We start from the raw sequence: 24,878 nt of genomic DNA, 5'->3' as shown, positions 1-24,878 counted from the left end.
ATTTTAAACAAGTTTGTTTATGGATGTGGTCAGCAGTTTACAAATCTAGATTCCATGTGGAGTGGTTTGCATGTGTGTGGGTTGGTGGGAGAGCGTACGACAGGCTGCGTGTGTGTGCTGGGCCTGGGTGAACAGGACAGAGATGGGATGTTTGAGCGTGTGTACACAAGGGTGGGCTTGCGAAGACTCCAGTGGCATTAAAGTCCTGAGTGAATGGAAGTGTAACGCTGTGCGTGAGGCGGGTAGAGAGGAAAGGCAGGATGTCAGCAGGCCCTGAGGCTGTGCTGAGGTTCTGCAGCTCAGTGGAAATATTTGTTTTATCAAATAAAAACTTTCCAAACACATTTTCTGTCCCTGGCTAAAGGCATGACAAGCCTGATTCTGCCCAATCCAAAAATCACCATTTTGAACTGTTTTTCTTTGATGAACTGTCATGGATAATGTTGTGATATGCACAGAGGAATTACAGGGGAAGTATACACAGAAAAGTACTGAAAAAAAGAGACTTTCATATTAGCGATAGCAGTTGACTCTTAACTGCTAGAAAGATGGGAACTGACAGGTTGGATGAGAGCAGCAGGCCACCCAAGTCTACTCTGTGACCACAGACTATGCTCCACCACAGCTTCTTGCCGCTGTCTCCTGGTATCCAAACCTGGCCCCTTTTGCCTGGTCGAGGCCAATTGTGAGCTATGTCCATCAGAGGGAGCTACATAAGTGTGAGTGGACAGAGATCCATGAGCTTACGTTGCCTTTAGAAAGTGCTCTGTGCTGGGAGATGATTAAGCGGCATCCAGCAGTCTCCAGTGCTTAGGGCATATCTAACTTTAATAAAGGAAATGCTTCCCTCTTTTTGCCCACTTAAGCAGTTCCCTGAATGAGATTCCCTTTCCTCAACCACATTTTAGGGGGGCTAGGACAAACAGGTCAATGTATTTTAAAGCTGTCTCCCTGTACGGAACAAGCACCTAAATGCTCATCCAAGTTTCTCCCCCTTGTCACCTGAACTTCAGTTTACAAATAACCTGGGGATTTTTGCAGAGGTATATGTATGGGTGAGCATATGTAAACATACACACACACAAATGAATATTATTTGATTTGTACTTTTCTTGTCAAGAATTTTAAAAGAAGTACCCCATCTAGTTAAAAATCAAACTGGGGGAGAGGAGTAGAATATGATAAATGACCAATAATATGAAAAAAGTAGATGGGGATTAACTGCTCGATTTGCCTTCCAACTAAGGGCTCTCAAATCAAAGAAGAGAGGTTGTTCTTAACAGGGCAGGTGTCAGACCTGTGCAACTCCTTGCCAAAAGGTGTTGTGGAGGTTACAAGTGTACGTGATTTCAAGGGGAGGCTGGAGAAGTTCCTGGAAGAGCAGTCCACTGGGGGTTCCTAAACTCATGGAAACTATACCCAGTTCTGAAACTCCTTGAGCTGAAACCAGCTCAGTTGGGTGAGTATTAGGAGGAAGAATTGTATCCGTTTGCCCTGTCTATTTTCCTTTCAAGGCACCAACTGGTGGGCTTTTCTTATCCTGTCTCCAGCAAGGACCAATACTTTAGAGGCAGAAATGCTGTATTAAGGAAAGGAAAAAAAATATTCTGGTAAAAGTTAATTGTTAGATGCTAGCATACTCTGGATAAAGCTGGAAATTTAAGTCTCAAGACTAAGACAAATACATGCATAAGCCATAAAGTTACAGGTATCTTATTATTCACAAAAATTTGGAACCTCCTTATGAAACCTCCTAATCTCTTGGCATCAGTGATGCCTTTCATTAGTAGATTCTATTGTCTATATATTTTCTGTGAAAAACCATATCCTTACAAGTTTCAAAAAAGTGCAGGGATTGGGAAGTGGTAAAGTTGTAAGGCTAGACTAGTGGGTGAAGTCAGCAGCTTCCCAGCATTTACCTGAGTAGTAGAACTGGATCTGGAAAGCAAAGAGGAAATCAGAAAAAGACATCAGGCAATCCATAGCATCATCCATTAGCACAATCCTAGAATAAAAGGAGAGAAAAAGTTTAGCATCTGCAAAAAACCTAAAGTCTGTAACCAGGAACGCCAGATCTAGAGAAAGTGCAGCTAGGGAGCTACGTGCAACTGAGGATTGCTAGTGGCTTGGTCCAGTATAAGAGGTTAGGAGAGAGGAATAGGAACACCCACTGCTACATGGATGTGGACACCCTAATATCAAATGAAGGCAACTTAAGAACATGCAGCGAGAAAATCCTGAATGTCAATGTTATCATACACTTCAGCTACAGTGTGAACAGAGCAATGTGACACAGATGTCAAGCATTCAAAGCCTCGTGGACATGATGGAACAAACACTGGCATAAAAACTGCAAGGCTGCCTCACAAGGCTATACAAAAAGTGCCACAGACAAGACAGTTACAGGAGTATTAAACTGGTGTAAGCAGAATGAGACTTATGCTATTTCTCTGTATAGAATCATAGAATATTTTGGGTTGGAAGGGACCTTCAAAGGTCATCTAGCCCAACTCCCCTGCAGTGAGCAGAAACATCTCCAACCAGATCAGGTTGCTCAGAGCCTCATCCAACCTGGCCTTGAATGTCTCCAGGGCTGGGGCATCCACCACCTCTCTGGGCGACTTGTTTCAGTGTTCCACCACCCTCATTGTAAAAATTTTTTAAAATGATGTCTAGTCTGAATCTACCTCCTTCTACTTTAAAACCATTACCCCTCATCCTTTCACAACAGGCCTGGCTGAAGAGTATACCAGAGTTCATTAAACTAGGATATTTTCAGATTTGTAAGGATAACAACAGTTATTAATTCCCAATCTATACTCAAACAATCTCCACTTGACTACAGAGGAAATAACATTGCACCAACAATCAGCTTTCTAATTACACGTTGTGAACATCATATCCTCCCTTCCCAACGATCAAATCAGTGTCTTTTCATATCTATCATGTCTCTCCTTTGACTAGGAGGTCAAATTTCACTGAAACAGAAGACTTATTGGGCCAGGGATAATGTCTTCTTTCTCTCTGCTAAGCCCCAGGTGCACGTAGTGAGCAACATGCATCCCTGTTTTGAAGCATACTTCATGAATATGGAAAGTATCAGCCACAGGACATAAAGATGAAGCAGAAGTGATTGCAAAGTCCAACTCCTCATTTCATGAAAAAACTCTGGATTTCAAAAGTAAGTTAGGGCAAAAATATTCATAAAAATGAAAACAAACCAAATGCTCTGGTCACTGCCACTACCTAAGGATGAAACAGTCAGTCTCTGAAGTAGGGAAGATCAGACTTTGGCTGATCAATGACAGCTCAGACTGGAAAACAGAAGGAACTACTCTGCTTTGATGGGAAAGAACAAAGTATTTGGATAATGCTAAAGAAAGGTAGTTGGTACTTCATTTCAGCTGTGTGCGGGTCTACTGACCCTGTACAGTCAGTATCTGGCACATCATGTCAGATGAGAAGGATTATGAGTTCATTATAGCCAAAGTATGGGTCAGCCTGTAGGACCCTTTTGAACACAGGGCCAAATGCAATCCACAGACAACTCCTGCAGCATCAACGCTCTAAACACATTGCTGGGGAAACACTGTTCTGTCTCATGTAAAAGACTCCAGGGAGCTGTGTGGGAGGCTGACCTAGAAGAGTTATAGGATCTTGCAAGACTTCCCTGCCACTCAGACCAGTTCTGTTCACTGTGGCAAAATCAAACATGCAGAGCAGCTTGAATTAATTATCTCGAAGAAGAAAGACTGGGGCTAAGAGGGTCCCCAGGAGAAAAGCCAGTATTTAAAACAAAACCCTTTGAAGATGTCAAAGTGCTTCTGATTTATTTATTATGTTCCAGAAGCCGCCTCCTCCTCCTGTCTAAAGAAGCAGTAGCTTCAGTTCTTAATTCTCACTAATAAGCATGTTACTGAGATTGTCAGTGGCCACATCAAGGAAATGGCTTTGAAGCTGGCAGGCAGAGCATCTTCATCTCTCAGGCAATACTGCTCAGCCACTGGTGTTTCCAACCACTATTTAAGCACTGGAAATGCAATGGGCCACATCACTGATGAGCTGCACTCCCTCCTTTGAAATAATGGTCTATCTCCCAGATACCCTCAAAGGACAAGCTCCAAAGCTTTTGCTAGTGCATTTCTCCATCCTGGAGATGCAGAACAACAGCAGGGAGGGGTTTTTTTTTACGTATTTGTTATGCAGAGAGACACCATTACATCACCTTCATAAAAATCAACTAATTTAACTTGTTAAATCTAAACTATGGTCAATGGCTTTGCTCTGCAGCACCAAGTCCCAGACTCTTACTTAGAGGAGAGCACAAGGAAGTAGGCAGAGTTCTGAGAACTCGCGGGACATTTCTTGCTGTTCAAGACAGCAAGGAGCCTCTAAGGAAGACTGTACAGCACATATGTGACAGAGGAGTGTCTAAACAGAAGCAGGTGCACTCTGGTGCTGGGTTACTGACTCCACTTGGCCCAGGAGTCTGCACTCCGGAAATGCTGAGAAGTCTTTAAATCCGATACAATCATTTAGGAGGAGATTGACTGCAGCTGGCTATTTCCCCACATAGCCAGCTGACTGAGGAGTCAAGGAAGCTGGGAGAGCATCATATACAACGTATCTGCCCCTTTTCCCTGAAATATCTGGCAAGGAGATAAGCCTAGCGATGGACAGCAACCCAGACAGCAGGACCAAAATTCAGGACAAAATCTGAAAGTCTGAACTCCAACTCAAAGGAGTTTTTCAGGTAGCTGATATTTCAAGGGATTCTTCATTCATTCTTTCTTGTCCAAATTAGACTTCAAGCCCTGAGGGGCACAGACTTATTTACAAAGTTAGTAGTCAGCACTCAATGAATAATGAAAATCAAGGAGAAACTTTGGAAAGGAATGAAGAAAGATGCCTACACTTGAGGGACTCTGGTAAAGGGTGTCGTGGTCTTTCAGGGTTCAAGTGGGTTTGGCTGGCAGGAAAGCCTTGCTACTGTGCCAATGGGGAAATGTTATGCTGATTGCTGTTAGAATTTCAGAAACACAAACTAGACAGGATGTCCCCAGGACAAACTCTAGACCAGGCAAGTTGAAAGGACTTTTATTGTTCTCTGCTATCATTAAAGGCTAACTGACACAATCTGTATTAAGGCCAGGCTGGCTCAAATGAGTCTTCAGAGACTTGGTTTGTTTACTGGTATATGGGAGACAAAAATAAGCGGAACATACAAAAAGGGCAAGATCTGCACTCTCAGGCAATCTTTTAACAACAGGGGTACAGACTTGCTAGCCCCACTTCCGTTAGCACTGATCAGTGCAACATGAGCTCCCATACCACATAAAACAGCACAGGATCTGTGAACTACTCAGCCCTCACTACTCAAATGCGGCAGCGAGTTCTTTGCGTTTCTGTTACAAGAGAAAAGGCACTGCTCAGGTACAGATCTTGAAATCATGGCATCAAACCAGAAAAATCCTTTCATTTTCTGTCCTGCAATTTCAAGATTCAGAAAGCCAAAAGGTGCCTCTAAAGATCAAAGGCACCTCTGTAGATTAAAATCTTCAATCTGCTAATAGCTATAGCCCTTTGAAGAAAAAAACATCCAAGAAATCTCACAGACACAGATAGCCTAGTTCTTTTTTGGGTATGACACTGCATTTGTGTGGCACCATGAACAGAAAAACTGAGTTCTCTGGTGTCATGCGAATAAACCCTATATTGTTGTAGTCTCTGTTCTACTCTGACATTTCCTGATCTTACTCCCAGTGTTTGTTATCAGTGCATAGCAACAGCTCCTGGATGAGTGGAGCGCACCATGCTGTGAGATCATCTCAGTCATGCAGCACTGAGACTACAACTACGACTGCTCTCTATCGAAGAGCACCAATAATTATACAGGTCCTGGCTGTATCAGTGAATGCTGTGGCTACTCCTGCCGCTACTTTATTTAATTCCTTTCCCAAGCACATTAGCAACAAATCTGCTGGGGGTGTACAGGCTGAAGGAGGAACAGTTTGCATGGGACATTCAGGCTCTGCAAGGATTCAATCAACCGGTGCTGGAAGACAGCCTACAGACTTCAGCCTTCTAATTGGCAGAGACCAAGGAGGACAATGGGAAGTAGAGACCAGAAAAAGGAAAAAAGAGTGAGAAACAGTTGGAAGGAAAGAGAAAGACTGTTTAGAAATATGACAGGTTTTATTAAAATTGTCCAACCAGATTAGCTTGCAACAGAATAATAGCAATGTGAAAGTAAATCTCTAGCCAGCCAGAAGTAGGAGTGAGGTCATCCCCACCTGAGCCCGGGTGCCTCTGACAGAGATCTCATTTCTCTACAACACCTGCTTCCAAAGCCTGCTCGTCTGTCTCTACAGCACACGCAAAACAGCGCAGCCGGCCCCTGAATGGGGCCTCGAGTTTACAACAGCCTTGTGGATTAAATTCCTTGACAGAAACATCATAACATGTGTAGATATGCTGAAGTCTCCTTTCATGCACCATCACAAATTCCTGCTCAGCTCAGCTGGAACCCTAAGAACGCACGGGACTGGTGCTTTTGTACCTCCGTGAACAGAAGCAGAGATATATTCCTGCTACAGGGTTAGCATTCTTTCTTAGTCTGGCATTGGAGGCCAAGCAACTGTACTCTGTGGAGCCCCAAAGGCCCACCGATGAGCCAGAGGGAAAAGTGGCACTCAACTTTTAGTTTTAATTGAAACAAAACAGCTTTAACTGTTTTTTGTCCAAATTGAACTGCAGTTCAATTTGGACAGCAGCACATAGGAGCCAGGGAAGAATTCAGAGAACTGGTCAAGTGGAAGTCCTAGCAGATGGATAACACTTCTCTTTTTTACCTTCTTAATATAATTTCCGTGTAGCTCTGATGCTAAAGACAGACAACAGAATGACAGATAGAAAATCAGGATCTTTTCATTATTTAGGTCCTGAACAACATAGGCAGCAGCTAATATCCTAATAATATGTCTGGATCCTGTTTCCAAATATCATATCTAGGTCCATGAAAACAATTAAATTTCCATGCCCGCTCTGCTGAGATGGCTAGGAATTAGAGCATTTATTCAGTAACCTTGCTGTGGTTCTGTATGTGTGTGTGTGCACGCACTCCTACTGAGATCTGAACTGACCCCCCACCCGAACAGATGCATATACCTTATTAACATTTTCACTATCAGATAGTTAATAATCAACTACCTGCGCCGGACTGGAACCAGCAAGCACTATCAGTAAAAACATTCATATCACATTATCAGTGCCATCTATCTGCTTTAGGCCTTGCCTAGATTAAAATAAATTTCAAACAGATTAGTTACCATGTTCTTAGCTAACATACTTTAAAACACTGGCAATCCTTCAGAGGTTAGTACCTTTCAAATGTGATCAACCATAGGAAGCTGGGGTGAGGGGGAACACATTTTAAAGACAGTAAACAGTATTTGAAATAGAGTTTCAAATCATGGCAGTTAAAAACAATTGGCTAACATTCATTTATACACAACTCATCTTCTAAACGTAAAGCCAGCAGCAGCATTCTGCACTGATATTTCAGTCCCTGTATACTTAAATATAAACTCTTTCTCATTGCTACAAAAACACTCTGTTCTTAACCTCAAAACATGATATCTTTTTTCCCCAAAATCTTAAAAGCTGAAGGTCCCTGTCCATACCTTTACCTACAGATCTAGTTCCGAAGTATGTGTGTAGGACTGATCTTGCCTTAAAAGAGAGGATGAGGACCCACCTTGCTGCTTTCTGAGTGAGTTCCATTGGGAAGTCAGGGCAGAGCAGCTGCAGCAGGCAGTGGTATTCCTGTACTGTCAGCAAATCTGCAGGAAAAGAGAGGTGAGAACATCGTAATTCTTTTACAGGCTGTTCCCTCCCTTTGGTACCCCCCTAGGAAAAAAACCTAATATTCCATTCTACTCTCAATTCAAGTAGACTGGACACTAATGATGATATAACTGCTCACTAGACCCTGAGAGCTGGGCTGCTTAGATGGGGTCTCCAGGAAAGAGAGAAAGAAACTTGGATAAAGGGGAAATCCTATTGAAGAGGCTGCTGCAGAGAAACCGGTAACAGGTAGTAATTGAAGAAATTCCCGCAGAGAAACTGGTAACAGGTAGTGATTCAATGTGAAAAAGAGGTAACAAAAACAGGGCAGTTTCAAGTGAGAACACAGTTTGGTTGGACCTGAATATAACAATGTGGAAAAAGGAATCAGTTCAAAGTTGCTTAAATTTGCTGATATTCACTGGCATAATGACATTCACCACAATATGCCTGAAAACCATCCACAGAACATCTGGCAGCAGTAACAAAGGCAAACAACGTTTTTGGGTTGTGTATGGAAGGCTACAGAGTATAAACCACAAACGATATTACTTTGACATTTGGTAAGGCAGCTGGATGGTCTCTTCTAGAATAATGTGTACAAATCTGGTCACTGTATTACAGGAAGCACAGAACGAAGATCCAAAAAACACAAGAAAACAAATAAAATTATTCAGAGAGCAGCTTTGTGAAAGACTGGTCAAGAAAGGCCTCTGTGGTTCAGCAGAAGGAGTCTAAAAGAGGTGACTCTTAGGGAAGCTTATAGGATCCCAAGGGAATGGAAACATACTGATGTCAAAAAGCCCTGCATGATTGTATGTTTGTAGTCCAAAAGGCTGTGGACAGGAGTTAAGGAGAAGACTAGCTGAACAGCAGCAATTTTGTAGTACTTCTATATACAGAAGAATGCAAAGTATGGAAGAAAGAGCCAGGGGTGGAAGTAGAGCCAAGCAGTATTCAGGGAGGGGATCCAAAGGGCACAGGCATTAGGACTGAGGTAGAGAGCATGAGTTCTTTTGCCATAGGTTCTTTCGCTTAATGCCACATCTTAGCCTTCCTCAGGCTCCAGTCCAAATAATCAACCTTCTCACAGGAGATAGCCACAACTTCTCCCTATCTCCACAACTCCACAGCCTGTGCAGAACTACACCACCATTGCAGGGATTTGTGCAACATATTCCACTGTAGGGATAAATACATCAGAATCTCCCTTCTTCCAAAACTTGAATGCTGCACTGAATTAAATTTTTGTGACTGCACTGAAATCACAGATGTCTGGGAGAATATGGGGAGCACTGTAACTGTTTTTGTATTGCCATTTCTTACTAAAACACAAATCAGAGGCTGCTCTCTATTGCAGATACCACCTTGGTCCTTAAGACAGTGTATATGTGAGCCTGGGTTAGTGATGGTATCCAGTGGAATGGTGGGCTTTTCTCCCATAATGTTAGCTATTCAGTTCCTTGAATGTCATCAAGGAAAGTATCACCAAATTTTATGTATAACTGCAAAAGCACTGCAGAGGAAAGAAAATTTTCTTCTCTGTTATTTTGTTAGATCAACAGTCATTTACAGCAATAGAGATTTTGGTCCTAAATTCTTAAGAAAACTATCTGATCATGTAAGGTACATGCAAGTTTCATTAAATTATATTCAACAGGCTCAGCATAGGAAGCAGGTTACAGGAAAACAGAGAAGTTGAGCATAAAAAGGCTCTTTCAAAACAGACACTTTTTCATAATGGAACCTCTTACAACTCTCCAAGGCTTTCTAAATCTAGCTTTGAATAATGCTGTACATTGAAGTTCCAATCTTTGTCTTTAAAGTCTACTTGTTGGTCTGAAGGAGTCACACCATTTGGAAGCTTTATACAATACTAATTTTACATTTTTTGTTTGCTTAAGTTCAAATTCCTATTTATGCATCCTTATGCCACTTTCTCTCCATTATTTCTTCCTTTCATTTGTCAGCAGATCCATATAATAACCTTCTCTTCATACTGTATCTTATTCAATCTATTTAACTGATAACTATATTTATTTAAAGTTAAATCTGTTTATCTTACCCTCTGCATCCCTCCCTACCTAGCCCAGTCATATCTGTTGCTTTGCTTTGATCGTCCTTAGATTTTCACAGCGTGGTGTCCAGCAGCATACGAAGCATCACTCATGCACTCAGAACAGACAGGCTCTAGGAGGATAATCTGCTCACTTTCATCAGCAAAGCCCTTTTTCATTAATTCTGAATCTTAGCTTTCTCTTTTCTCCCCCTGAAGGTGAAGGAGTTTAAATTTTTTTGAAGGATGAGGTTTCCTGAGGAAGCTGGGTTTTGTTCACAGTCCCTGTCAGGTTGCTAGGGAAAAGCAGCCTGAGAGGGTAACTAGGCCCTAAGCAAGCATTAGTTTTGAGGCATAAATAGAGATCTCACTTGCTGGAAATAATACACTTTTAAAACATCTAATAATTTACCCTGTCTTTTTCTCCTTCCTCTTTGTAACAACTGACAGCATCATCCTTACTCCTCCGTCACAAAACATAGAGCAAGAGCAGAAGTCTGCTTAAAAATACTTGGGGAATGGGTGGCAAAGATCCTCTCCAGCCAGCACATCAGGGGGTGAAGTTCATTCTCAAAAAAAGTGGAATTAATTACAGTTTCAGTCTTTGAGCAAATGGTCTATTTAGAAGGGAACTGCACACAAAGCTGAAGTGGTGCAGAGAAGTTCCTTCTCTAAAGAAAGAAGCCCTTTGCTTCTTATGCCTGGAGAAACAGCATCAAATCGGTCACTTCAGTATGCAGGCAGGCTCTCTTAGGCCATAACACAACTCAGCCTGTAGACACCCCAGGCGCCTAACCAATAAATCATATCAATTTCTCAGACTACAGATGGGTACCTATTACACAGGAAGAAGGATCGCCGCAGACCCTAGGAGGTGTCTACAGTTCGCTGTGATGACTGTTTTCCTATTCCCTGTAGCAAGGTCAGTGAAGACCATGCAGAAAATTACATTTGCCCATGCACCATATTGTCTGCCAAGAGCTGCTTGGAATAAACAAGGGCAGTTTTGGTGCATGACCACATTGCTCCTTCCTGTCTCCAGGCCACAGCTGAGTAAATAGTGTTCAACGCTGCACGATGAAGAAAGAAATAAAAGAAGGAAGGTACCAGTCAGAATGAGTGAAAACTGGAATCCACAACTGCTACTTCGGTTGCTACCACAAATTACTGCATCTCAAGTTCCAGTAACAAATGAAGCAAATCACGGAGAGTTTAAATCTGACCCCATAGCATAGGGCAGTGAGCTACACGCACTCTACCATGCTGTCGCAGTGGAACAAACTCGATCATACCATGTGCTTAAGGATGGAGAGAGACTGAGTGCAATCTGCATGTTAACCATGTTTGTTTACAGCTGAGCATAACACTTTGCTCTTCTCCTGCAAAGTTGCTAATAACAAATTCCACAGTGATCTTAAAACAGCAGTACACTAAGGAGGGGCTGGGAGGCTTCCTAGAATAAGTACAGAAAATTAAAGTGGGATGGCTAGAGTTGCAGAAGTAGTAGGTTAACTGTTCAGTCACAATTTTTGCTGTACTGGTCTTCAAACTCCTGTCCAGTCTGTACTGCTACCCTGCCACTAGCAAAATCCAAACCCTTCTCTACAGATATCACCGTCTGTGAGTAGTTTATTGTCATTTAGTGCCTGAGGCAGACTTCCTCATGCTTCAGAGGCATAGTGGAGAGGGAAGTTTGTGCATGTGGTACAGTCTTAGAAAACAAACACCATGTTCTGGATAAAAATGGCCTACCTTTGAGAAGCATGAAGGCAGCTGCTTCATATTTCCTTGGCTTTTAAAATACAGATTGTTTCTACCAGCTTCATTTCTGGTTTGCATGTGGTTGATGGGTGGCACCTGACGTGAAGTGACACAAACTCTAGGAATGTTAAATGATGCATTTATGTGGCTGTCAGTGTCATGAGTGAAGTGTAGAGGCACCTGACCTATCTTCAAACTCGCTATCTTTCATGCCGACAGCAGCCTAGCCACAGGAGCCTGGAGCTCAGTGAAGGCTGTAAAACCTACCCAGGAAGCTAATAAATATTTAGGACTTAGCCTGAATTGCAGTCATTGCTGCTGTATCTAGGCTGCTTTCAGCAAAAGAAGTAGCTATATACAAAGCTGTCACAAAACTGTGACAACTATAAATATGCCCAAAGCGGTAGGAGAATATTTACTGCAGTTGGTATATGAAATCTGCCCCAAAAGGTCATATAGTAACTCCTCAGAAACACAAGGACTGCTTTGATGAATATACATTAAAGTTCCCTATTCCCATCATCTTTTATGCACAACCACAGGCTGGAGCCCTGGGGAGTGCAGTCTTCCACTTTGGATTATGGTAGGACACACAATTTCCACAGGTTGCTTTTCTACCACAGTCATGAAGTCATTCAAGAATCATAAAGTCATAGAGCTGTAAATCAGCCTCCTGGAAATATAACAGAGAACAGCTTAATAAATAATATTTTAAAAAAAAATGTTGGGACAGTTTTTCTTGGCCTTTAGTTTTTAAGGTTTCTGGTATAAGTATCACATCCACAGGATTCTCTCTATATCCATGCAAGCTTGCAACCTTGTAGAAAAGAACAAAAACAAACAAAAGACCCTAAAAAAAAAAAGTCTAGGTGTTCTTGTGCTGTCTATAGGAGCTGCAATTTAAAAAAAAAAAAAATTAATATAAACTTGAGTATTGATAATACTGCAACTTCACAACTCACATCTGTCTAATAGGCTATGTTCTGCACATGCCTTGTTCACAAGATACCATGAGATATTAGCCTCATTTCCTCATCTCTCCCTGTATCTAGTGCTAGTAACAAACAGAAACCCAAGAATTGTAGAAAAACTAATCCATGTGTAGGACCTAAACAGCAATATACAGCTGTGTGAAAAACCCATTTCTTCCTCATAAAACATTCTACTCTTAAAAAAAAAAATCTTCCTTTTCAATTAATAATTTATAAAATTTTGCATTGAGAGATTTTATGACCTGTCCTGAAAAAGATCTGTTCCTGTTACTTGAGAGAATGGTTGTTTAAATAAGAATTTGAAACAAAATAAAAACGTTCAAGAGCTGTTTCTTTGACTAATTAGCTTTTTCCACTGACAAGAAGATATATAAATAAACAGAAAACAGATCCAGAATGTGCATTTGTCTAATTTCAAAAATTGATTTTCCTTATTTTTCAACAAACAAAAAGCGAAACAGCAGGTCACATAATTATCCCCATAATTTGAGACGGAATGTTAAATAAATTAAACAATAAAGAATAAGCACTCACACACTTTCCCTTTACGTGAACATGCTTATACAACTTAAGATGTGTACAGCAGGACTCATTCTGCTCTTGAAGTGTACAGACAACTCCCACAATCATTAGAAAAGAGGCTGACGAGCACAGGATAATAGGAAGAAAGCTGAGACACCCCTAGTTGTTACTTTTAAGCAACAGGAAAATGCATCAGAAGTCAAATATTTCTGCCAGGTTAGCTCTAAACCAACTTCATTTTTTAAAGGAAGGTTTTCTAGTTAATAGTTTAAAGAGGGTAATGGTCAAATCTGTTTCATGGATCAACATAAGATCCTGTGCTTTACATGGAGTCTTGGACATAAGTAGCTTTAAAAGACTATGTGGCTTTGTACCAACATTTGGCTCAATCTCATTAGATACTAACAAAAAAAATTATTTTCTTAGTTTTAATATCTGGATGCATTACCTCTGCCTTCATGATGGTGAAGTTCAACAAGCAGCTAACAAACTTTATTTACTACATGTGCACCAATTTTGTCCATGCAGCTTTCTTTAACATTTGCAAAGATAATTCTGTCCATATTCTGAAGCATACGTAATCCTAAAGATATGCTCAGCTCACTGAGCATGATCCAAAAGGACACCTAGCCTTCTCCAAAGGACAGAGGCCTAAAGCAAAAAGAGGCTAGTTTTGTGGACTACAGTATGAACATGACTTCCCCTCATGTTTCAGAGGCATTAAAAAGCCTCTGAAGTAGGCTTAAGTAAGAAACGTTAAGTAAGAAACGTTAAGAATGTCCTAACATCTGAAGTTAAGTGTGATTATAAATATGCTGTACATTCTTGGGTAACCCTAAGCCTGCGGAAGAGCAGAGATCACTCCTGGGAATCTTTAGTCTGTAGGTAGCTATAAAGGAAATTACATCAAATAATAAGAGGCACTTTAATCTACCAGATATAGGCATAGCAAAACCAAACCAAAACAACACAACACAAGACTGGCTCTTAAAGACAGATAAACTAGAAAACTTGAATTAAGGTCCAATTTCAGAGTACGAGTAATTTATAGCTGAAATGCTGTGACACTTGACGTTCTTCATATGTGTCGACTATGAAACTGTTTTTTACTTTCACTGTAACATCACCAAAGGTGTAACTAGCCGATCTTCCGTGCAGTAGGTGAACTAATAGATTTAGATGGCTTCTATCTTGTTCAACAGTTGTTTTTTTCCGACTTCAAGGAGTTTTCAGTCACTCATTGAGAAAACAATCAATCCAATGCCAGAGCTAATTGGTCATGTAAACAATAAGGAGTAAAAATTCCTGTTGGAGTTTTGGCCATCTGGGGGGCAGACTGCTCAACCACTTGAAACAGGACCCACAGCAATCTTAATAGTGAAATACAGGAATGCCGGCAACACTTGACTGGAGGGGACCATCAACATTTCCCCAAGCTCTCAAACAGCAGCAGTAATCTTTAGACAAGATGTGGATCAGCCTCTATTCAAGAAAACAAGTTGTCATTAAGCTTAAGATCTTCAAAACAACTAAAGAATTCATAGCTACGCGTCACGAGATGGGCAGAGTAAATGGGCAGGTGGTATGCAGCTGCATCTCATGCAGTACAGGACCTTACATACAACCCCTCCTCCCTCAGATATGTACTAAGTCTAGTGTCAATAATGGGACTATGGCCAGGGAGAGGCACACAGTCTTCAGTCACTGTTTGGTATTTCCTTTCTGCTTTGGGAGCCCCAAGAAATACAGTTAGCTGGCAGACAGCTCATCTGTGTCATGCACACAGGGTCAGGGAGCAGAAGAAAGCTATGACATTGGTCTAAAAAGAAAAGGAGGTAGAGGTCAAGGAGGACATACAATGAACTATGGAAATGCTATGAATGAGGACATACAATGAACTATGAATTGCTGTAGCAACCTCTGATCAAAGATCTCCTTGACTTCCAGTTTCTTTCTAGCCTGACTTTTCCAGAAAATATCAATCAAAGGTTCCAGTGAACCAGTTCCAGTAGAACTGGGTATTTTCAAATGCCTTGAATCTCCCAAGTGTTTCACACTTCAATGTGTCATGTAAAAACATAAAGTGCAATGGTCAACAATTTTCTCAGAACAATGAATGAAACAGAAATGTTTTGGACTTCTCTCTTTTAACAACTGGTTTGGATCAGGCTTTCAAGAAACAGCATAGTTGCTACAAACACTCCATGGAAAACAGACAAAACATTTCAGCATAATTTAGGTAACGATCAAGGATAGCTTTCTGTCTCCACCTGTCCCTGCTTCACTTCAACTCTTAAATAATCGACTACAAAGTTTTGAACAGTTAATTGCACTTTCATCAACAGCTGTCATCACAGCAGGCACTCTGATACTGCTTCTCTGAAATGTGTCCATCATGAGCCCAACCATCCAAGAGACAAGTCCAGGCTTGTGAAGAATGGAGAATCCCACATGCCACCAAGAGTGACACCAGCATGCAATTACGCAAAGCAGTCAACTCCTGTGACTGAAACTCAAGAAGCTGGTTGTGGTCCACAAAGCACTGAATGGACTAGCACATCTTTCTCTGTGCACTTGTGTTCACCTGGAACAATTTGACTACCAGACTTAAACATGAATCTTTCAAGAACTGAAAGCCATTCATTATCCTGGCCATTCTTTGACTTTACTGCACAGTGTATTTATATATAGGTTTATATACAGGCTATGCAGTATAATCCTAAGAACCCAGACTGTAGGCTAGTTTTCTCCAATTTTCTTTTACAAACTGTAATGCTGAGGAAAGTCTGAAAGGAAAGGACATTGGTTTTAGGAGCCTTTTAGTCAACAGTTAAAGCCTCTATTCATAAAAATAAGTACTGCAGTATCCGGACCTATGCTTGGGCAGTGTTGTTCGGTCACGTAAAATGCTCTCAAACACACCGATCCTGAGTCTCTGAGCGTAAAAACTGAAGGAGGAAACTAACCTCAAAGCAAGCAAATCAATAACAGAACTGGCTGAAGGAAGGTAATCTGGTTAATGACAAGACTGAAGAAGTCATCATTAGTTATTTAGAAGGAAATGCAGTGGAGCATGTAAGCTCCACAGAGAAGGTTTGGAGCCCATTACAATATCAATGAACTAGATTAATGATTATAAATGACCACCACTACAGAACTGGTCTGAATGCAGAACAGAATGAATGCACTAAGCAAAACCTGAAACAACAAGGCATCCAACTATCCCTTTTAAGGGTATGCTTTTGGCTAAAGTTCTGTAATGGCTCTTGATTTTAACTCTTACAATACCGTAAGTTCTAAAAATAATAATTTCTTAAAAGACTGAGAAGCAGAGAAAGAAGAAAATAAGTTAGTTTTCTCCGTATTTTACGTGGAGAAATAAATGTTTAACAAGAATTTAACACCAACATTCAGTTCTAAAAAATGAAACAAAGCCATTTATTTTACATTCTTTAAACTTCAGCCCATCTTCAGATGTCCATTAATCCTGGAAGTTTCTCATGGACATCATGCATCTTTGTCAAAGTTTAACTTAAATAACACCTATTTAACAGCTAAATACACTTCCACGGACTATCTACCATGAACCACAAGTTAAGAATATTTTCGTGGATGAAAGTTCAGGCAAATGCCCTAAATCCTCCAGCATTATGCACTATGCCCTAACGCTGATGGTATGCATATATTATGGTAATCAGGGAAGTGTAAGAAACTAGACAAAAGAGCAACTCTTGCTGTGGAAGGAAAAAGGACACTTTTTTTTTGTTGCTGCATAGAGCTTTCTAGAGGAGGGGAAAAAAGGCCATCTACTGGAGGACAAATGTAGAGAAGAACCCATACTGTAATCCTTGCTTGTAGAAAGTGAAAGTAGATAGAGTTCCGTTGTTTAATCTTTTTCAGCCTCATTTCATAATGAGGTCTCTTCAGGACCTTTGTAAGGATCATTATGGCAGGAGCAATAAAAAGGAGTATCACTTAACTGATTACTGGTGGGATGACAATTTAGCATAGTGAGCAAATTATTTTGACCAGATATGACATGCAAGTGATTTCTCCTAAAGGAAGCATGATCAGTATTCTGTGGAAACTCCTGGATGGATTGGTGCTGTGATGTAGGCTACTGAGAAGACAATAAAAGAAAAAAACAAAATACAACCTCTAAGAGATGTAGGACTGTCCTTGCTTGGAATAAAAGATGGCAGGAGTGCTAAAACCCCAAATACAGTTACTGCTGACTAACCCGTTAACAACAACAGTGAGTCGTCCATAGTGAGATCATCCATAGTGCGTAACACTGTATTAACCTCTACTAGCAGCTGGGGTCTCAGCTACCTTGTTTTAACACAACTGTACTCTTTGTGGTTTCAGTTACATTTTTCATCTCCTATGCAATAATATCCTGACTGTTCAGCAAAAAAACCATCATGGAAATGCAAGTATGATACACCCTCAGAGTGGGAGTCAAGATGAAAGCTGCTCTTTAAGCATCTCCAGCCATTGAAGACTCACAAAACACATGTTCCTTTTATTTGCCGCACCATTTGCCCTTATTTTCCCATTCGATGTTGAGACTTATGGAGCAAGTCTGAAAATCAGATGGTGCAAACCATACAGCAATAGAGCTTTAAGAAGTACTTAAATGTAATGTATTTCAGCATATGTTCTTGACTTAAAGGAAATGCGCCGGATCTTTCAAAGCAAAGCTTAAAAGCTGAGGTCCTATTTGCTCCATGCAATTATAAATGTTTCTTAATGCTGCCCTGTTGGGAAAAGAATTGCTTCCTGGTGTTTCTGGCAAAAGAACTGTATCTAAATTCACTACATCAGATGTAGCTGCATTCTAGTAGTACTCTATGTGAAGTGGATGCTATAGAAATGTATTAATTCATATTCCCCTCACTTTCATAACAGGTTTAAAGGTAACATCCATCCTTACAGTTGTCTTTCACATGAGTTATTTCCTGTCTGGATCTGTTTCAGGCTCTGCTGTTCCAAGTCCCCACCTACATGCAATACTAAAGGCTCTGAAACTAGTAATGCTAGCTCTTAAGAGATTCAAGATTAAATAAAATTATTAACATACAGGGGATCCCAAAGGAAAGCAGAAAATATCTCACCTCCAAAAAAGCTCTGAGGTCTTCAGCAGACAAACACAAGAAACAGCTCTTCAGTCGTTACAGAAATAGAGAAGTGACTTTCTGGACTTGAGATCTGGGTCCATGTGCCAAAACAAGACTTTACTTACCAGCTTCTGGAATCAGAAACTCTGACATGAAAAATAGGGGCCTCGAGGATCCATGCTGGTGGGCAACAAACAATGCTGAAGTTCAAAGTTTCTAAATTATCTCCACTAAATAGGATATGTTCGGAAAGTCACTTTACATGACATGTTTATCAAGGGAAAAAACAAATCTTCTCATTATTTACTTTTGCTCTTTCCTTTTAGAAGGATGTTTTCTGGGGTTTGGTAAAGAACAAACAGATGAGAGCTGCAAAGGGAAATAGACTGAGAGCCTTTATGTGTACAGTTCATTTTCACTTGCAGCTTTGTATACACAGCTGTGACCAGAACAGACTTCTGCTGAATGAAGGACACGCAGTTCTGTGCCCACTGCCACAGCAAAAGGAAGATCATCATTACTTGCTTTGCCGTTAATGTTTGAAATAACAAATCAGTGAATTATTTGGGAATGTAGCGATCTTTTCTTCCAATTTCCTTCTGTTTTTGAACTGCTCTCTGTATCACTCTGAAGTCTTTCAACAAATACAGTGTAGATTTGAAAGCTTTTCAGTGCTAGATAGATTAGAATCTAAATTTCAATGTCTGCCTATTCTAGATGTTAAAATACTTTCTAGTATACCTATTAGGAAATCAAAAGAAAACTGCACTACTAGAAGTCCCTGCTATAGCAAGAATATGTGGAGATGCAGGAGTGGAGTTTGTGGCTGCAATAATGTGCCTTTGGATGCTGAACAGGAATAGGGACAGAAGAGTTTTGACTAGATAGAACTTATGCTTTTTAAAACAAGTATAATTTATTATTAATCTTTCCAGTATTTTAATTTTTGTAAATGCAAATACTGCTGCTCAGCAGCATAAACAAGATTAGTATTTAGTGATATCAGCAAATGGCCATATCTGACTTAAAAACATCAGACCCAAAGGAATGTTCTAATTCAGGGAAAGGGATTGCAAAATCAGGAACCCAGCATGCATTGAGAAAAATCCTGATTATTCCATCCCGCATCAGGACTGAAGAAGAATAATACCTACTATTACACAAGGAAAGTTCAGCAGTTTGGCCAGTCTGGTAACTGTGACACTGCTTACTTCCCACTGTGCACCTGGTGATGCTGGTGTGTAGCATACAATAGAGGTCTTCTCATTTCTTTACGTGATGAATCACAGAACTGAGCATGCAGTTTTACCTTTCTTGCTCTCAACGTCAGCTAGAGCTGAAGTACAACCTATAAGGCAAAGCAACTTCTTTCCTCTTATTTACATAAGACAGGCACAAGCTCATCCTCTTCTCTTAAATTATGTCCCCCAGACTTTTGACTTTCAAAGCAGGAGGCCTTGGGTCAAGAGAGGCTCTTCTGTCACAGAATGCCAAGGGAATTAGAGGACCTAATGTAATCAGAGACTCAGAGATACACTATTGTCCTTTCGGTACAGAACATCCACGGGACAGTCATGCATTCAGTCAGCTACCCAACTCTAGCTAAATCCTTTAGTTATGGGTCTAGTCTAAAAATCATGTTGAATATTTTCTTCATTAATTTGGCTGGGTAGATTATCACTGAAGGCCTAATTGTGCATTATTGCTAACTGAATGGACGAGAAACAAATTAACAAAATCCCCAATGAAGAGATCTGAGAGCACTGTGAAGCAGACAGTCACTAGTGTTCTAAACAAAACCTCTCTTTATTAAACTCGTGAATATTTACATTTTTAAAATATAAGGACATATGTGTTTCTATTTCTAGGGTTTTCCTTGTTTGTTCCAAGACAGACCATCCTGTGAAATTGGAGCCAAACATCAGCTGTACAGAAGGAAGGTCTTTAAGTGATAGTACATGATACCACATTTAACAGTGTTCCTGTGCCAGTCTGCATAATGAGTGGGGGATGAAAAGAAATCGTTTTTCTTCATGTACAGCTCAGTGAGGACAGTTCCAAGCCTGCCACACAAAACTTCTTTAATAATGCAATTCAGTGCCTTTGATTTGAGGAACACGCAAAAGAATAAACAACCTATTAATCTAAATTTTCTCGTTTGCTTGAAAGTACAAAGCGGCAATGAACAAACCTCTTGGCTACATCAAGTGTACTGAAATGCAAAACTGCTTCTTTTCTCACCCTACAGTTACTCAGGAAAAAGGAGGGGGGAGAAGAGGGAAAGGAGAGAACAGGGAAGGGAAGCAGAAATAGTTTTAATATAAATTGCTCAGTCAAAACATCGGGCACAATGAATTCTTAAGAAGGCTTTCAAGTATTGCCACACGAAGGCACTTTAATACAAGTGGATATGCTCAGAAGATGAGTGCAAGAGATAGCATTACTTAGTAAAGAGCAAGAATCCTCAGGCTAACCAGATCTCAATTGAGCTGGTACTGTCAAGACGAAGGAACCACTGCTAGTAGCTTGATGAATGTTTTCAGTGGTTTTGTTTGTTTTGGGAAGCTTCAATACAAAATACAGATGAACACCTTGATTAATGTTAGCCTCCTGAATGTCTGCAGTGGTTTGCTTAGCTCTATTATTCTAATGTACTTGCAGTCAGCGCAGGTGCTTTCATTATCCATCCACAGAGTTTAACATCTGAAACAGAATTATTCTAGAAGCACTGTCAGTCTGACTCAGACCGAGTCTGCTGTGCCCGAGCACTACGAGTGTGGTTGGAGGGTATGTTTAGGTATTTGGCTAAACAGATTTGGCAAATGTTCTTGGTTCCCCTACAGCCTTTTTCACAGCTTGAGAAGGGCAGAGAGATATTAAAGTTGCTTGTCAAAGCAGCTTCACTACATCTATGATTCAAGTAAAACACGCATAGTTTCTCTCAAACTGCTCTCTGTATGTATATCAAATTATAATGTACCTCAGAGAGTTAGGAAAAAGGAAAAAGCTACTTCATTGGCTGTAACATAAGAGGGCTTTTGGAAAAAGTCGAAAAAATATCCTGACAACTTTGGGATGAGCAGAAGAATCATAAACTGAGAATGGGATAGGATCTATACCATAGAGAAATTAATATCTGTGGGTTAAGCATCCATAATACTTTTTGTATTGAAAGTTCAGGAAAAGGCTTGTAATACCTGCAACCAGGCTATTTTCAGTAAAATGTTATTTGAGTCAATATACTAGTCATCCTTCTGCTTTGGCGCCCACTCTTCAGCACATAGTTAAAACCAGACATGACAAATTTAGCAAGCTGTTGATAGCTTATGCTACAGTTGTAAACAAGAGATCTGAAGTTATATATAAAATTGTTTTCAGTGGAAGAGAAGTCTTATGGTGCTAAGAGCAAGTTTGGCCTGCTAGGCCCTTTATATCACCACCAAGTAAAGCTGTAATGCAAACACAGATTTTATACTTGGTCATCTACTGAAAAGGGGAGTCTTACTCTCCTCCCTACGTTTCATTCCTATCTTCTCCATTGTGCCAGCACAGCTGCCTGTACAGCCCTGTTGTGAGTGGGACAAGAAACTGATTAAACTGCAAAGTACCTTCTTTTTTTCAAGGTTATTTTTTGTTTGGATCGGCTCTGTGCTGTCTTCACTACACAGCCAGCTGCACCCCCACAAAGAAAGAGAAGAAAATTAGGAGCAGAGAAGAGGCCCAGAACTACTCCTTCCCTCACCAGTGCCAACCTAAAAGTGCTTATCTAGCCACAGGCTTAGTTGTCTTCCTTGGAAAGAAGCAGTTTCCTTGCAAGCCACCTTGTAGAACAGCTGGCCACAGGACTCTCAGTAAAAATCTCTTCTTCTTTCTCCAGCATCTGAAAGAAACGCACCGCCTTCCTCAGAATGCAGTTCACAAAATGTCCCTACCTTCACAGCAAACAGAACAGAGTCACAGGCAATATTTTACAAATTATAGTACCTGTGATTAGAAAAGGCAAATGAAATCCACAATATTCCTGGGTGTTTTTTTTTTAAAAAAAGTCAACACTAGTGAAAAAGCAGGAAATTAATATCTTAGAGAGTAAGTTTAACTATCTCCTGCATCACGCAATTCTAAATCATTCAGGAAATAGCTTATGGTTATTAAAGCTAGAGAATTAAAGGGATAAATCATTCTGAATTTATCTACTGAAGAATCTCTCACAAGAGTAAATTCTTGAACTAAAGTTAGTGAACAAGTGCCATGTGCCTCTAATTATATTCTCCAGTAGCCACCATCTGAAGAAATTTAGGGTCATTTTAATTAACGACAAATGAATCTTTAACCAGTCACTTTAATCCTCAGCAATGGTGTATGAGCCTCTGTTTTGTAGCATTCAGAGGCTGCATTTTAAACATTTTTATTAAACAAGATAGGAACATCCCTTGCTCTGGGCAAAAAAGTCATTAGATGCAGCTAGTTCCACCCTGTTTCTCTCATGCGTTTGTATTTGACTTGGAAAGGTGCATCTTCTTCAGAAGTGCCATGTCTGCCTTAAGGTTTTCCAACCAAGTCAATTTTCTTTCCTAGTCATGGGAGTACCTACCCTTTTGAAGTTGTAGGGTTTTTGGGGTTTTTTTTGGGTTTGTTTTTTTTAAGAATTATTCATGATTATCAGGTGGTTGAGAAAGTAATAATTAATTTTAAAATTTCCAGATTAGACTTCTCTGCAGAGAGCAGGTTATTAACAGCCAAAGAGTTCAAAATTCAGAAAATGCACGCACACTTGGACTGACATGCCAACATAAGGCATATTTTGCCTTTGCTGTCAGTTTCTATCACTGTTCAGAAGATTTACTATTCAGCTTTATGAACAGCAAACAGCATTACAGCAAACACTCTAACTTGAGTAAACTGAAAGACTTGCTTTGGATCTTCAGTTTAAAAATCTGTTTTTCCACTCTGTAGCATAAAATCAGGATGACCAGGGATCAATCTATTTATAGACAACAACCCTTTCAGAAACTTTACAGCATTGCTTAACCATTGAAATTTTCAGCCTATGTTACAATGTCCTGTTTCAAACTGAAATTTTCCCTGTGTACGCCTTCAGATGTTTTAAAAGTCAGGCAAAGAATATAACAAGGGTTTGTCCAAGCTGTTACCTAATTTCATACACAGGTTATAAAATGAACAAAGAAGGACTGCCTGCTATGGAATTTGTTCACTACATGGAATAGGAAGGCAGTTGGTATTAATGAGTTATTTCAGAAGTGTGAGATCTTGTTTATCTCAAAAGACGCAAAGGAAAAGCCATTTAAAAACATGACAGTAATACAGCATTATTTTTGTATGGTTAAGCATTGTAAACGTCATAAAATGCTAAAATTAAGAATGTGTAGAAAACTTTGTCTACCTCAAATCTATATATCATCATTTCCTCCATTATGCGATACTACTCTTAAACATTATAGTATTATAGCATTTTTCCCAGTTTCTTCATAACATCTACCATTCTTGCATACTTCATACAAATTTCTTTGTCACACTGGTGCCAAACATCTTTATTGATGGATTTTTGTATTATTCTTTATTTGAATGGAATACCACATATTTTCCTTTCCAAAAGGTGCACACAGCCTATCCAAGATGAAATTCAGATAATAAGAGAGATTAAGTTCTCTGCCACACAGTGACAATATTTTAACTACCTTTCTAATATATTTCAACAGGAAGATTCAAAACTCATCCAGTATCAGCATAGATATCTCTCAGACTCCTCAGCAGTATAAAAATAAATAATACAATGTAAAAGAGTCTGACAGCAGTGAATAATAGTAAGAAGCCAGGAACCTCCAGAAAACTGAAAAGAGAAACAAAATGAAATAGGTAAAAAAAAAAAAAATCAGGGGATAAAAAGACAAAGATAATGATATGCATATCAGGAGAAAACTGTAGTAATGATAATCCTCTTGACATTTTGCTCCATGGGGGAAAAATAAAGTAGTGTTCAGAAAAAGCGTATGCTATATTTAATATAGAACGTATCATCCTTCTTTTTCTGCATAATCCAAACCATTTTCCATTTCAGTGATAATTTGGGAAGATGTCAGTAGTGGAGTGGTACTTAACATATTAAAAAATTAAAAGCAGATGTTCATAATTTCTGTCAGAATATTGAAGAGGGTTGGCTCACAAGCTCTCAGCACTGCTGAGAATTGATTTTCAGAGTCTGAAGCACCTGGGAAATTTGATAGGACTAGAAAAAAAGCTGAAGTCGCATTAGCACTTTAAAATTATAAGATCAGAGACTTACTCTGACTGAAGAGTCAAGTCAACAAGACCATGCAGTATACCAATGAGTGGAAGGATGGGGTTGAAATAAGGCCTAAAGTGCTACCATCGGTTAAGATAACCTACGCATCTGCACCATGGCCAGCTTGACGGTATTCCCAAACAAAATATTCAAACAGGAAATACTGGACTTCATTGGTTAATTACTAATAGCTATCAACCATGAAAAAAAATTCTTGGTGAATTAAGTAATCTTTTCAAATGGGAACACAAGTCTAGAGGTAAAAAGCATCAAATAACAGT

General features: G+C 39.9%; 1 protein-coding gene across 1 annotated transcript in view; it reads right to left on the bottom strand.

Annotated features, from left to right (window-relative positions):
- CSTPP1 (centriolar satellite-associated tubulin polyglutamylase complex regulator 1) overlaps window positions 1-24,878 on the bottom strand; it is a 75,897-nt gene that overhangs the window by 7,299 nt on the left and 43,720 nt on the right. Inside the window, exons 4-5 of the mRNA XM_086748759.1 lie at window positions 7,757-7,841; window positions 1,920-2,005 (exon numbers count right to left, since the gene is read on the bottom strand). Of these exons, the coding sequence (XP_086604885.1) occupies window positions 1,920-2,005; window positions 7,757-7,841 (171 nt within the window). The remainder of the gene's footprint in view (window positions 1-1,919; window positions 2,006-7,756; window positions 7,842-24,878) is intronic.

Source organism: Chlamydotis macqueenii, chromosome 5, assembly GCF_036417535.1.
Source record: "Chlamydotis macqueenii isolate bChlMac1 chromosome 5, bChlMac1.mat, whole genome shotgun sequence".
In the NCBI taxonomy this organism is placed as follows: Eukaryota; Metazoa; Chordata; class Aves; order Otidiformes; family Otididae; genus Chlamydotis; species Chlamydotis macqueenii.
Note: the sequence above shows the minus strand (reverse complement) of the source record. Positions and strands in the feature narration are given on the sequence as shown.